General features: G+C 42.6%; 1 protein-coding gene across 1 annotated transcript in view; it reads left to right on the forward strand.

Moving 5' to 3' along the window:
* KCNN1 (potassium calcium-activated channel subfamily N member 1) overlaps window positions 1-12,772 on the forward strand; it is a 234,652-nt gene extending 221,880 nt beyond the window's left edge. Inside the window, exon 9 of the mRNA XM_073659206.1 lies at window positions 11,950-12,772. Coding sequence (XP_073515307.1) covers window positions 11,950-12,234 — 285 coding nt within the window. The 3' untranslated portion in view covers window positions 12,235-12,772. The remainder of the gene's footprint in view (window positions 1-11,949) is intronic.
* The last annotated feature ends 1,307 nt before the right edge of the window (window positions 12,773-14,079 follow it).

Genomic DNA, 14,079 nt, shown 5'->3' on the forward strand with positions numbered 1-14,079 from the left:
GACCTCTCAAAGTGACTTCAAATGTGATGTGGTCCCTAAAAAAATGGTTTTGTAAATTTTGTTGGAAAAATGAGAAATCGCTGGTCAACTTTTAACCCTTATAGCTCCCCAACAAAAAAAATGTTTGGTTCCAAAATTGTGCTGATGTAAAGTAGACATGTGGGAAATGTTATTTATTAACTCTTTTGTGTGACATATCTCTCTGATTTAAGGGCATAAAAATTCAAATTTTGAAAATTGCAAAATTTTCTAAATTTTCGCCAAATTTCCGTTTTTTTCACAAATAAACGCAAGTGATATCGAAGAAATTTTACCACAATCATGAAGTACAATATGTCACGAAAAAACATTCTCAGAATCAGGGGGATCCGTTGAAGCGTTCCAGAGTAATTACCTCATAAAGTGACAGTGGTCAGAATTGTAAAAATTGGCCTGGTCATTAATGTGCAAACCACCCTCGGGGGTAAATGGGTTAACTAAAACAGATACTGCTGGTGACTCATTATCTCTCTCCCATTTACTTGGAAACCGATTCTGGTCAACATTAGGTAGTATTCTACCAATTATATGATCTTCCCATTGTGCTCTATGGATTTTTCCTATTGGTAGTTGTTGAATAGACAGGGGGTGATCTTGTTCTCTCGCTTTTATGGTGGTTTCCTCCTTCAACGGGCACCACAATGGTGTGTCTTCCTCTTGATAAGCTTGCACTGCTTGGGTACTGCTCTCAATTGCTTCCAGACTGACTTCCTCCTAGCATTCTTGCATGAACTCCTCAGTCTATAGTGGCATTCTCGACAATCCGTCAGCATCCGCATTGCATTTACTTGATGCTGAAATTGAAGTCATCTCTGACCCGCTGCATTCAGTTTGACTACAGTGAGGACATAGGTCAAAGGGTTGTTGTCAGTGTATACCTCAAACTCTTTGCTTTAGTAGAGATAATCTCTAAATCGTTCACAGATAGCCAATTTCAATGCCAAGAACTCCAATTTTCCGGAATGTAGATGGTAATTGTTATGATCTGCTACAAGCACTAAGGAAAGAAAGGAGATCTGTCCCTACAATAGAACTAAGCTAGATCCCTGCGATGTAACGGGGAACCTGATCCTGCGATCAGACCCGCTAAAGTCCTCGGCTAGTCTGTACGAAGACCTATAGATGCAAGGGAGGGATCCCTACAAGAACTAGGGACTGGGATAAAGTTGGACACCTCCTAGCAGAGATTGTAGCAGTAAAAGACAAACACACAACATAGAACATAAAAGTCCGAAGACCTAGCTAAACTGACTGAGAAAGGTAACTAAGCACCAGGCTAGCTAAAGTGTAGAAATTACAATGAAGTCCAGCAAGGCCAGGAGAATGGAGCAGGATTAAATAGGCAAAAAAAAGATCATGTGACCAGCAAGATAGAAAAAAACTAACAGGAGAGTTCTAACAGTACCCCCTCTTCTATGAGGATCCTCCGGATCCCCTAAGCCCAGGCTTATCAGGAAACCTCTTGTGAAACGCTCTGACAAGTCTGGAAGCAGAAACATCATCCGCCCTCACCCATGAGTTATCCTCGGGTCCAAAACCCTTCCAAGCGACGAGATACTGCAAACTCCCTCTATACCGTCTAGAATTTAGGATGCGGGAAATTTCGTATTCCCCGTCCTCCACCACCGGAGGAACAGTGGCAGAGGCGTCTCCATCCGACACATAAGCTCTTTTCAACAGAGAAACATGAAACACCGCAGATTCTTAGAGGACAATATTTTTCCACAATACCTGATCCCTGCCTCAAACGTCTCAATTCAGTCTCAGCTGATGAGACACGATCAGGATTATCATACAACAAACCCAAAGCAGAAAAAAAACTATCCACTGATCTAAAGCATGGATCACTAGGTTGGAGAGAAAAGGCCCATCCCTGAGGTTCTTTGCGCAAAAGTGACATTATGAACCCTATGCGCTGTGATTCATCACCAGAGGATCTGGGTTCTCAAACAAAAATACAGCAAACAAGCATTTTTAAAGGAAAAAAATTCTTGTTGATCACCAAAAAATAAATCAGGCAAACGTACCTTTGGCTCCACAAAATGTGCTCCAGAACAGCTACTCACATGTTGTTGGAGCTCGGCCACCTCCAGAGAGAGTCCCTGCAGGCGTTGAGCCAAATCCTGAACCGACACCATGATGGAAACTGGAGGTCTTTCCTTAGAGATATTTTTGGGCTGGACTTACTGTTATGATCTGCTACAAGCACTAAGGAAAGAAAGGAGATCTGTCCCTACAATAGAACTAAGCTAGATCCCTACGATGTAACGGGGAACCTGATCCTGCGATCAGACCCGCTAAAGTCCTCGGCTAGTCTGTACGAAGACCTATAGATGCAAGGGAGGGATCCCTACAAGAACTAGGGACTGGGATAAAGTTGGCACCTCTTAGCAGAGATTGTAGCAGTAAAAGACAAACACACAACATAGAACATAAAGGTCCGAAGACCTAGCTAAACTGACTGAGAAAGGTAACTAAGCACCAGGCTAGCTAAAGTGTAGAAATTACAATGAAGTCCAGCAAGGCCAGGAGGGCGGAGCAGGATTAAATAGGCAAAAAAAGGTCATGTGACCAGCAAGATAGAAAAAACCTAACAGGAGAGTTCTAACAGTAATTCTTCTCGGCGTCTGTTAACGTTCTAGGACCGTAACCAGTGACTCTCAATTTTCCATCTTGATGCTGATACAGGGCTGCTCCCAGTCCAACTTGAGAAGCGTCACAATGAAGAACAAATGGTAAGTTGAAATCAGGATATACCAAGATGGGTGGTTTTACCAGGTAGTCTATTAGTTCTTCCATTACCTCCTGGTGATCTGCCTTCCAGAGAATGGGCTGTTGGGACGCAACGGCTTTTTTTCTTTTAAGCCCGACCCTACCCGCGTTCTTCTTTTTCTCTGTGGGTGTTGTCGACTCTGTCTCCCCCCCCCCCAAGAGGAGGTATAGCAGGGTGGCAATCCTGGAGAAGTTCCGAACGTAAGTACGATAGTAGAAGAGGAATCCTAAGATCTGCCTCAACTCCCCGACAGTAGAGGGCCGCTTGTCTTTTAAGGCCAGTACCAGAGCGATTTCTGCTGGGTCCATGATGTATCCTTCTCCGACACAATTTTCCCTAGAAATCGGACTTGCCATTTGAACAGTTCACACTTTGGGGTCAACTTAACTCCGTGTTGTTGATGCCGCTGTAATACTGTCATCACGTGTTCAACATGCTCCAGGAAGATTTTGCTGTGTACCACATTGTCATGCAAGTACGGCTGGCAGATATCGTCCCTCAATCCTTCCAAACAGGTCTCCATACTCCTCTGAAATTCTGCTAGAGTTGAACTGAGCCCAAACGGTATGCGGATCCACTCATATAACCCCCACGGTGTGATGAATGATGTCAAGGGTCTACCGGACTTTTCAACAAACCCTTGATGGTATGCTTTACCCTGATCGAGGACAGAGAACCAGGGGGTACTTCCTGATAGGCTATCCAGCATATCTTGAATACTTGGTATTGGGTGCCGGTTAAGTTCCCAGTAATCACAGCAGAGTCTCAATGTACCGTCCTTCTTCCTAACACAAACAATAGGAGAGAAATAAGACGACTTCGTACGCAACCTCTGTTTATTCGATTTTGTAAATACTCTTTCACTTCACGGTGTAATGGTTTCGGCACAGACATATAACTTCTGGTTACTGGGGTCGTGTCTTTCAAATTGATTTTCAATTGCAACGACGGGATACAGCCTATATTAGAGTCATCTTTAGAGAATGCGTGACACTCTTCTCTCAGCATCTGTTTTGCTATCGCTATATCTTTAGCACACAAGTGTTCCAGGGATCCTGGGGGATCCCAGGACCCTGAGGTGGGTCGTGCAATTTCCTCCCCTGGGCAACTCCTGTACCTTAGTGGGGAGACTGAATTCACGGTAGACCCCTGGGCGGGTCTGACACCGGCTGGATATACCATTTTAACTGTTTCAATGTGACCTAACATAGTCTTTGGATCCAGTCTAATTTCGTGTTTCATAGTATTCATCACCGCGCAAACCCACCAGTAGGAATCGTAAGCACAGTCTCACCTTGAACTAGGCCTTCCGGAAGTTCTGAGGAGTCTTTGGGCATGAACAGTCTTTTCTGGACTTTTGTTCCCGGTTCTGCCCGGACTCCACACCTCACCCCCACCATTTGGTTTGCAGGCATGATGGTTGGGTGCCAGCCTACCTTGACTTCTTTTAGGTCCATTGTATTCTGTGCTTTCTTTATTCTATGAATCACATTTTTCGCCACGGTGTTGGGTATGGCAAGTGATGTGGCAATTGCATCCACCACCAGCGTCCTTGACTTGTGTTTCGCGATGACCTCAATGATTACATTATAACCCAGGATAGGATCCTCTGCCACATTCTGATCACTGGTACCGAAAGGTACCAAAAGCTCAATGGTGTTGCTGTTCTTCTTGGCCCTCAGTTGAAAAGTCATTTCCACCCAGTCTATGAAAGGGATTTCGGTCTGGTTGACAGCTTTGCCGAGGAGTTCCACTGGTCCTAAGAGTTCTTTTAGCGACCGAAGGCAGGTATGTGGTAGGTAGCGCCTTCTCCATTCTTCATTTAAAAGGCTCGCTTGGGCTCCTGTGTCCCACAGTTCTTTTACCAGGAGTCCATCTTGCTGGCACTGTATAAAGCACCTTTCACTGATTAGGCTGATGAGGCTATCTTTACTGACCGAGGAATCCTCCTCCCAGGAGTACATCGTTTGACCTCCGCACTGGGCATTAAGTAACTGATGCCCCTGTCTCTCTTGCAGCTGTTGTAGACGGGAACACACTTGGGAATAGTACTGACGCAGCCGTTTTACCTCATGCGCCTTTCTGGGGTTTGGTGAGATTTGTATTTGCTTCAGGGGCCTCCTCCGTGTCATGGTTACCAGTCGCCCTGCACTGGCAACCTCCTGTCTTTTAACCCAAATGACCGTGATCATTGGTATTCATTGGCATAATGTCCTTCCTCACCACATCTTAGACAGTGGACACACACCGCACTCTGATTTGATGAACGGCACGCTTCACAAGTCGGGTATCTTCTGTTTTGGAACCCACTCCGGGGTCTGAAGGATACAGGTTGCGGCCTGGAATGAATCAACTTTTTCACCTCAATCAACTCAGCTCGCAGTTCTCCTATTACTTTCTCCCAGTCAGCGCTGGCGGTCCTCTCTTTTGTTGGTGATTTAAGGTTCCCTCTCGGAGGTGGCACTGGAGAGTCTCCATGATGATCTTCAGACTGGCCACTGGGGGTCTCCAACTTCAGCTGACTCATTTTGGTGATTTTAGGAGCTGAGCCTTTCTTTAACTTCTGTTTTCTCTCTGACTCCAAACTAGCTGCCTCATTCATTTTTTCAATTAGGACTTCGTCCAGAATGCCAGGATCTTCTAGGTACTGTTTCAGCTGCAACTTGATGTCTTTGCTGATTAACCCCAATCCCAATGATCTCAAGAACTTCTTCTGGACTAGTCCAGCATCAAACTTCTCCTCCGCTTCTACATCTCTGGATGCAAACAACAGTCTATCCTTCAGATCAATTGCTCTGAACAAGAAACTTTGGAGTGATTCATTATTTTTCTGTGAGAGGTTAATGAGTCGGTGGAACAATTCTGAAGTACTCTCTTCTTTATAGTGCCCTTTTAAAATCATCTTCAGCTGTTGCAAGATCAATTGACTCTTCATTTCTAGCAAATGATGGAGGTTCAGTCCTGGGCTGATCGCTTTCACCACCCCCTCAATGATCTCATCTGGCTGGTAGCCTTTCTGTAAGCCTGCATCGATCTGGTGCAACAAGTTCATATAAGACAGTTTCTCTTTCTGTTCACACTCTCCAATCTGTCCCAGGATCTTGAATTCTTTCTTTATGGTGATTTATGATGTTACACAGGACTGTCTTCCTGATTTATCTAACCTGAGCAAGGTAAAGGTTCTGTCTGAGTCTGTCACCCGTTCAGAGGTTTTGGTCGATTCCTGTAGGGCTGTTAGGGCTTTGAATTGTTCTTTCAATTCCTGTAGTTCTGTCTGCGGACAGATATTCCCGCTTTTGGTAATTGGCGTCGCCCCTCCATCCTCCAACTTCAACCTGGAGGAACGTCCCCATGACGTCTTCAGCTTCTTTCTCCCCCAGCTCATCCATTTTTGCATTAATGGCATCTAACAGTTGCCTGCGGTTGTGTGCTTTAGAAATCTGTTCTTCTGACATCTTTATATGTTCTGCTACTGTTCTCAGTTCTTCACAGGTTAACTGAAGAAGCAGCTCACTAATTCTGTCCATTTGTATTTCCACATCCATTGCTGCTAGTGAGTTTTCTTTAGGGCTGGTCCCCTTTAACCGGTGTAGCATAGTTGAATTGAGGTGCTGTGCTGCTGTGTTTTTCCAGACACTTTTCCTCTTCTCCCTCTACACGCTAATTCCCGCTCAAGATTCACCGTATGGGAGACAAATGTTACACGCACGCCGCTAGGTTCAGATAAGGCGAGACGAGTTTCATGTATTCTTTGGAATCCTGGGGGAACCATTACTCAGGGCGACTATAGGCTGCAGCTTCTATCAGGCACATGATAGATTCATTTGCTGACCAGACACATCTGACAAGAGTCTTTTTCAACAGTTTAACAGTGGAATTTAATCTGAAACATGGCCAGTGCAATTCAGGGATCTTACAGCAACAATCTTCATTACAGTGCAGTCTGAGTTTCTTGAGCAACCGGCTCCAGTAACAATACAGTAGTTCCTTCACAAGGCACAGTATTACAGTCTCTTCAGTAGCATAATTTAGCATAGATTAGATCTCTTAGCAGCACACTTCTATGCATACACAACCACAGGCTTTTCCTTCACAAGGACACAATAGTACACAGCATTCTTTATCCTGCATGGAGATGGAGGGGGGGGAGGGTTTGATGAGGGAGATGGAGGGGGGGAGGGTTTGTTGAGGGAGATGATCCCTGTGACACAATTCCTTCCAGTCCTTATCTTCCTGCCCAATAATGCTCTGCATTGTTAGTTCAGGGAGTTTATCGGACCTGTGTTTAGTTTCTCTCCTGACCTGAATCTGGTTTAGTTGCCTTCTGTCAGATTCAGATAACATGCCACCTTTCTTTTCTGCTTCAGCCAGACCAGTAAACAACTCCCCCACAATCCCCCTGGGGCTCTGCTAGCCACTCCCTGTGATCTGTGACTGTGTTAACCCTTATAGTTGCTGGATGCTTTTGAAGCAACAGCACTACTTCTGCATGTCACACAAGGTCAGGGCAGGCAACACAGGTTCAGGATAAAAAGCGGAGGACAGAACAAGCTGGGTTGGTAACAGGATAAACTGAGCAAAGCAACACCTTGCCAGAGCACAAGTTATTACTTGTAACAGAAGCTAAGCTCAGGCAAGGTGTGGAGCTGCCTAATATACCACATGCTAGCACGGGTAGGCCAGGGAAGCTAATTACTGCAGGACTCAGTGGCTACAAGTTCCTGCAAGGTCCGGCTGCTCCTCCCTAAAGCCGTGTGGAGGCTCTCCAGCAGAAGGAGATATAGCAGAGCTGGAGATGTTGCACAAAGCAGCTCAGACACGGGGGGGAGCAAAGTGGTGCACGTGGTGAGTAGGGCGACTGTTACCAGCAGCGTGAGACATTGGAGTGACAAAAATGATAGCTATTCTTCATAGAATAAACCAGTCCTGTATGCAACATTACTATGTGATTGACAGTCTTTACTATATAAGTATGTACTGTAAATTATAGCAGGAGTAAATTAAGGTTAATAGAAACTCTTTGGGCAAAAAAAAATGGTTGAAGCTCCTGGCCCACTTCTTCAACCTAAACTACACATGCCCACATTTGATAAACTGACCTGGGCTAGAAAAGTGATTGGTAGATGTCCCGTAGGTCCCCAAAGTGTTTGAATACTGAAGCATGTGCCTTGTATGCCCTATAATTAAAGGGGCTGTACAGTGAAAACAAGCGAAAAAGTGATAACTTGCTGATCGGTGTCTGACCACTGAGACCTGCACCGATCGGCAGAACAGGGAGTTTTTATCCCCAATGGGGCACTTATATCAACATTACAAAATGGAGTGGCAGGTTGGATTCCTAGATGCCATTCTCTATGAGCCTATTTGCGGCGCTCAGCAACCTTATAGAAAATTAATGGAGCCGTGGTCCAGAGTAACGGGAATAAATGTTCCCCATTCTGTTAATCAGTGTGGGTCACAGTGGTTGGACCCCCACCGATCAACAAGGAATCACCTGTCTATAGCATAGCTTGTTTTCACTGGTCAGCTCCTTTAAGCCAGAATAAGACTGTCAATGATTAAGTGAAGGCAAAGAAAACTGCATGTCGCACTTAAAGTTTACTATAAACTAACTTTTGTTTATTTTAATTCAACCTCATATGCTTAGATTAGTATGCTGTGGATATACAGCACCATAAGTGTATTTAGCTGGAATATTGCTGTAAATGTTCTTTGTTTGGGATGAAATGCCTTTTAACATCTTATTGACATGCGGTGTCCAATGATACTATATACCTTAGGGCATGATTACAGACTGTGAAATGGTGTGGCAGAGCCTCTCAACTACTGCATTGCAATAATGCGCACAATCCTTTCAGCACATTTTTTCCTTATCTTTGCCTTTGAGTCCCCAGTCAAGAGCATCGCTATAGAAAGTAGCATTGGCTTCCAGGCCCTGGAGTCTGGATGACCAAAAAGGCTCCTTTGGCACATAAGACACAATTATTATGTCACATAGCAATTTTGTTCCTAGTTACCGAATTAGTATTAGTACCATTGGTTGTGTAACTTCTGTCACAAAAAAGAAGGGAGAACAAAGATTTTACCATTGTGTTCCCAAAAAACATTGCATGTTAACAACGAGAAAACCCTTCCTGGCTGTGTTCTTTGCAGATTTCTTTCTTCCCATTGAGGCCAATGACAATACTTTAAGAAATAAAAAAGCATGACGAATTTGGCATACTGCAGCTGTCAATGGCAACAATAAACCTCTAAAACAGCATACATGTTTTATTGCTATATGTGAATAATAGAAATCTACATTGGAATTCCTTTATACCATTGTGTTGCACAGTGGTTTTCTAGAGATGTTGGTCCACTTAAACAAAAAGATAATCAGGATCGATAGTTTATGATAAATTGGAAAATCTTATCTCAAGATCTCTGGTCTTTTGGAGAAGTTTCACTGTGTTTAGCCATGACTTTGCTCTTTTTACTTGTTAAAACACACTTGCAAGTGGTTTATCTGAAAGCATACCTATCTTTTCAGCCTATGAGTCCATCCTAACTTGGGTCACATGTCACTGGCTGCATCAGGCTTCCGCCTGAAGCTCTAAAAAATTATATTCAATCGAAACCCCTGGAGGGGTCTTTGACTTTTAATGAAGCAGATGGAGTCACTTTGTGCTTTGTCTGGCCTTCATTTCGGCAGTGTTTGCCTTCTAGAGATGGGTACAAAAGCGCAATTGACCACACTATGCCTATCTCAAGAACGCAAACTTTGCCTATACGAAGATGAGACAAAGCACAAAGCGATGCCATCTGCTTCATTAAAGTTAATGGCCCTGTCAGGCCATTTTTCAGAGCTTCAAACAGAAGGCCTAAGGGAGCCACTGATGTGTGAACAAAACACAATATGAACATAGCCTAATAGTCTCAAATAATTCCCATAAAACCATACAAAACTGCTACCACCCAGTTTACCTTTCTAAACAGCTTTCCTAATGTGTCCTCATAGCATCACCAAAGCTCAACATACCGTAGTCACACCATATTCATATCACCGCCAGCCAGTCCGAAGGGAGGGAAAAGACTATACTCTGTGCCTTCTGCTAACCTACAGCTGTTTTCCCTATAAATTATGTGAATGACGTCCCATTCTTCATCCACAACTTGTTGTAAATCTTACGTTCTAGCTGTTCAGCTATAAGTTGTGGTTCAGCTATAAGTTAGCACATGCACATAACTATACTGGGCAGTGTGAATTGCGCTTGCGCTGGCTTCAGGTGAACGGTGATAGTGCTCATATACAGGGTGGGCCATTTATATGGATACACCTAAATTAAATGGGAAAGGTTGGTGATATCAACTTCCTGTTTGTGGCACATTAGTATATGGGAGGGGGAAAACTTTTCCAAATGGTTGGTGACCATGGAAGCCATTTTGAAGGTGGCTATTTTGGATCCAACTTTATTTTTTTCAATGGGAAGAGGGTCATGTGACACATCAAACTTATTGAGAATTTCATAAGAAAAACAATGGTGTGCTTGGTTTTAACGTAACTTTATTCTTTCATGAGTTTTTTACAAGTTTATGACCACTTATAAAATGTGTTCAAAGTGCTGCCCATTGTGTCCTCTTCTCCCACTCTTGACACACTGATAGCAACACCGCAGAAGAAATGCTAGCACAGGCTTCCAGTATCCGTTGTTTCAGATGCTGCACATCTCGTATCTTGATTGTATGGTGTGGTATATCGGGTACAAAGATAGTGGGGCCATTCTTCATCAATGGAAACCTCAATGCCACTGGATATCTGAAATTGCTACATGATGATGTGTTGCCCTCTTTATACACTGAAGATGGCACGTTCCCTGAGTTTTTCCAACAAGATGGTGCACCACCACATTATGGGTGTCAGGTCCGAGCATTCCTACATGACCAGTTTCCTGGAAAGTGGATTGGTCGTCGTGGGCCAGTTGAATGGCCACCAAGGTCTCCCGATCAGACCCCCTTAGACTTTTATCTTTGGGGTCATCTGAAGGCAATTGTCTATGCTGTGAAGATACGAGATGTGCAGCATCTGAAGCAACGGATCCTGGAAGCCTGTGCTAGCATTTCTTCTGCGGTGTTGCTATCAGTGTGTCAAGAGTAGGAGAAGAGGGTTGCATTGACTATCCAACACAATGGGCAGCACTTTGAACACATTTTATAAGTGGTCATAAACTTGTAAAAAACTCATGAAAGAATAAAGTTACGTTAAAACCAAGCACACCATTGTTTTTCTTATGAAATTATCAATAGTTTGATGTGTCACATGACCCTCTTCCCATTGAAAAAAATAAAGTTGGATCCAAAATGGCTGCCTTCAAAATGGCCGCCATGGTCACCACCCATCTAGAAAAGTTTTTCCCCTCCCATATACTAATGTGCCACAAACAGTAAGTTGATATCACCAACCATTCCCATTTAATTTAGGTGTATCCATGTAAATGGCCCACCCTGTATATTGAAAGCTTTGGTGTGGGCGGGGTTAACTTTTTGAGCTCTACTACATCTAAGAACTCTGATTGTGTCATAACTGCTGCATCCAGTAAACTAAGTTATACATAGTTGGAATCAGGGTCTCTTGTCCTACATTATGTTGCTCTTAGATGAGGTAGCTAAAATTTGGTGACAGATTCCCTATAAGTAGTCCACTTTTGTCAACAGGTCACCACCAATAGTGGGTGCTTACGTCATACAGATTTATACAGCCTTCTGAATAAAATATGAGCTGTATAAATCCCTTCTCAGTAAAATTAGATCTGTAAGGCTCAGACCTCCACTAATCAACGAAAGGCTATAAAGAACTGTAATAAAAAAACACTGTGAAATTATCACATTTTTGGTTGAATTTTTTTTAAATAAATATAAATTTGTGCAAAGTAGACAAAAATGTGTAGACATATAAACGTATGATACATTGCAACTTATTCTTTATTTGTAGGAAATTCATTTTTAACTACAGTAACTGAACACCTGATTACATTCTGCAAAAGTGGTGTAGAAATGCTGTTATAATTGCATGTGCTGCTAGTTTCTATTGGAAAATAATATATTTATACATTTAAGTTTTCTATACAAAATATATATATTGTATTTTTTTTTTTCTTCAGACCCAGAATGTTATGTATGACCTTATGTCTGAACTGCAAGAACGGAATGATGACCTTGAGAAGAGAATTATAACCCTGGAGACCAAGATTGACTCCTTAAATGGCTCACTTCATGCGCTTCCAGGGCTGATTGCTCAGGCTCTGCTCCGAGAGCAGGGAGAACTCTTCCTCATGCGTTCCCACAGACCATTTCCCCCTTCTAATAGCTCGGACAATTCATGGACCCCCCCACGTAGACGTACCTCACCTTCCACTGCCCCGCACACCTCTTCAGACAGCGGCTGAGGAGGGAGAAGGACAGATGGAGTTCTGGTGGGAGTGGTGGAGTGAAGACTTAACAAGCTCACCTTTTATCCATAGCCACTATGTGGTTTGATTATGTCAGCTTTTTTTCTTAAAAGCCTTGGATATTTGTTAACCCCTGAGGGTTCTTTGAAAATGCTGGAGTGAAAGTTCTATCAAAAACTAAAAAAATATCTAAAAATGTTTGTGTAAACACGCACACGAGAGTACGCGCAGTGGCGCGATTATCCCTCTCTCTGTCACAGGCTGACCCTGTACAGTGATGGGGCATAGTCCAGTCTAGATAAGTTTCTAAATCAGTCTGTTAAACCCTTCCCGAATTCTATTTATTTTCTTTAAAAGAGCTTCTAAGGCTGGCTGTCATGGGTTCAGATAATCATTTCCGCTCTAAGCCTAACAGCTTCTTGTTTTTAAAAAGCAATGAGCAGTCAGCCATATTTTTTTAAAAACCCCCGCCAAAGGAGAAACACTTGTACATATATATAGGAATGAAGGTAGTAAAATAAATATATATTTTAAAGAGCCACATATGAATGGGGTGGGATTGCATGTTACCTGGTTATTGTCAGAGGGATTTGACTCATTCATCTGACATGAAAAGGTTTCTAAGTGGTCGGTCTTCAATACGTGTGTGTGTTTACATATATAAATATGTATATATAAATATATCCATATATATTTATATATATAGAGGAATAGAAAAGAAAAAATGTATTTTTTTAATCTTTCGTTGCTGGAGTGGTGTAATATGTAATATACCAGTGTTACTACCCCAGTGGGTGGCAAACAGTTTAGTACAATGGCTATGGTGGACAGTGGATGAGATTAGTATCTGGATCTGTGAAAACGAGCAAGACTGTACCTCTGTACAGCTGTACAATGGATTTGATATTAATTGATTGAAGTTTAGACTTAAGCCCCCCATACACATTAGACTAATGTCAGCCGATCCCGCTCATATTGATGGGTTGATCAATCAGGTATACTTTATTTTGGACTGCCGATTGTATTTTTCTTCTATAGATAAGCCTCCGACCAAAATGTCAACCTGTGGCTTTCTTCTGGAGAACATAGGATCACTTGGCTGAGCGAGCACTCATACATACGGGAGAGTCGGAGATGGCTCTTGGCCGAATGATTGGCTGAAGCATCGTTTGTCCAACAGCCATGTAATATGTTTGGGGGCTTTAACTGCTTTAATTGAAGAGATTTTACAAAAATATTGCTGCTTAGGCATTATAGACATTTTTACAAAATCCCTTCATTTTCACAGGCTCAAAAGTAATTGGACAAACTATTATTCCAGTAATTGTAAGAATTATTTTTGACACTACCATGAAACCCATGGACATCACCAAATACTGAGTTTTTCCTAGTTTTGCATATGGCTTCCGGTTTCTGCTTCTGCATTCTTGTGGGTCTCTCTGCTTTCAGGTTTCTCTTTAGTTAGTATAAATTAAGCTCAATCACATTTAGGTCAGGTAGTGACTCAGCCATTGAAGTACAATACAGACCATAAGTTTGGACACACCTTCTCATTTAAACATTTTTCTGTATTTTCATGACTATGAGAATTGTACATTCACACTGAATGCATCAAAACTATGAATTAACACATGTGGAATTATATACTTAACAAAAAAGTGTGAAACAACTGAAAATATGTCTTATATTCTAGGTTCTTCAAAGTAGCCACCTTTTGCTTTGATGACTGCTTTGCACACTCTTGGCATTCTCTTGATGAGCTTCAAGAGGTAGTCACCGGAAATGGTCTTCCAACAATCTTGAAGGAGATCCCAGAGATGATTAGCACTTGTTGGTCCTTTT

This window comes from Phyllobates terribilis, unplaced genomic scaffold, assembly GCF_046119375.1.
Source record: "Phyllobates terribilis strain yellow unplaced genomic scaffold, ASM4611937v1 Scaffold_1__5_contigs__length_1240528914, whole genome shotgun sequence".
Lineage (NCBI taxonomy): Eukaryota > Metazoa > Chordata > Amphibia > Anura > Dendrobatidae > Phyllobates > Phyllobates terribilis.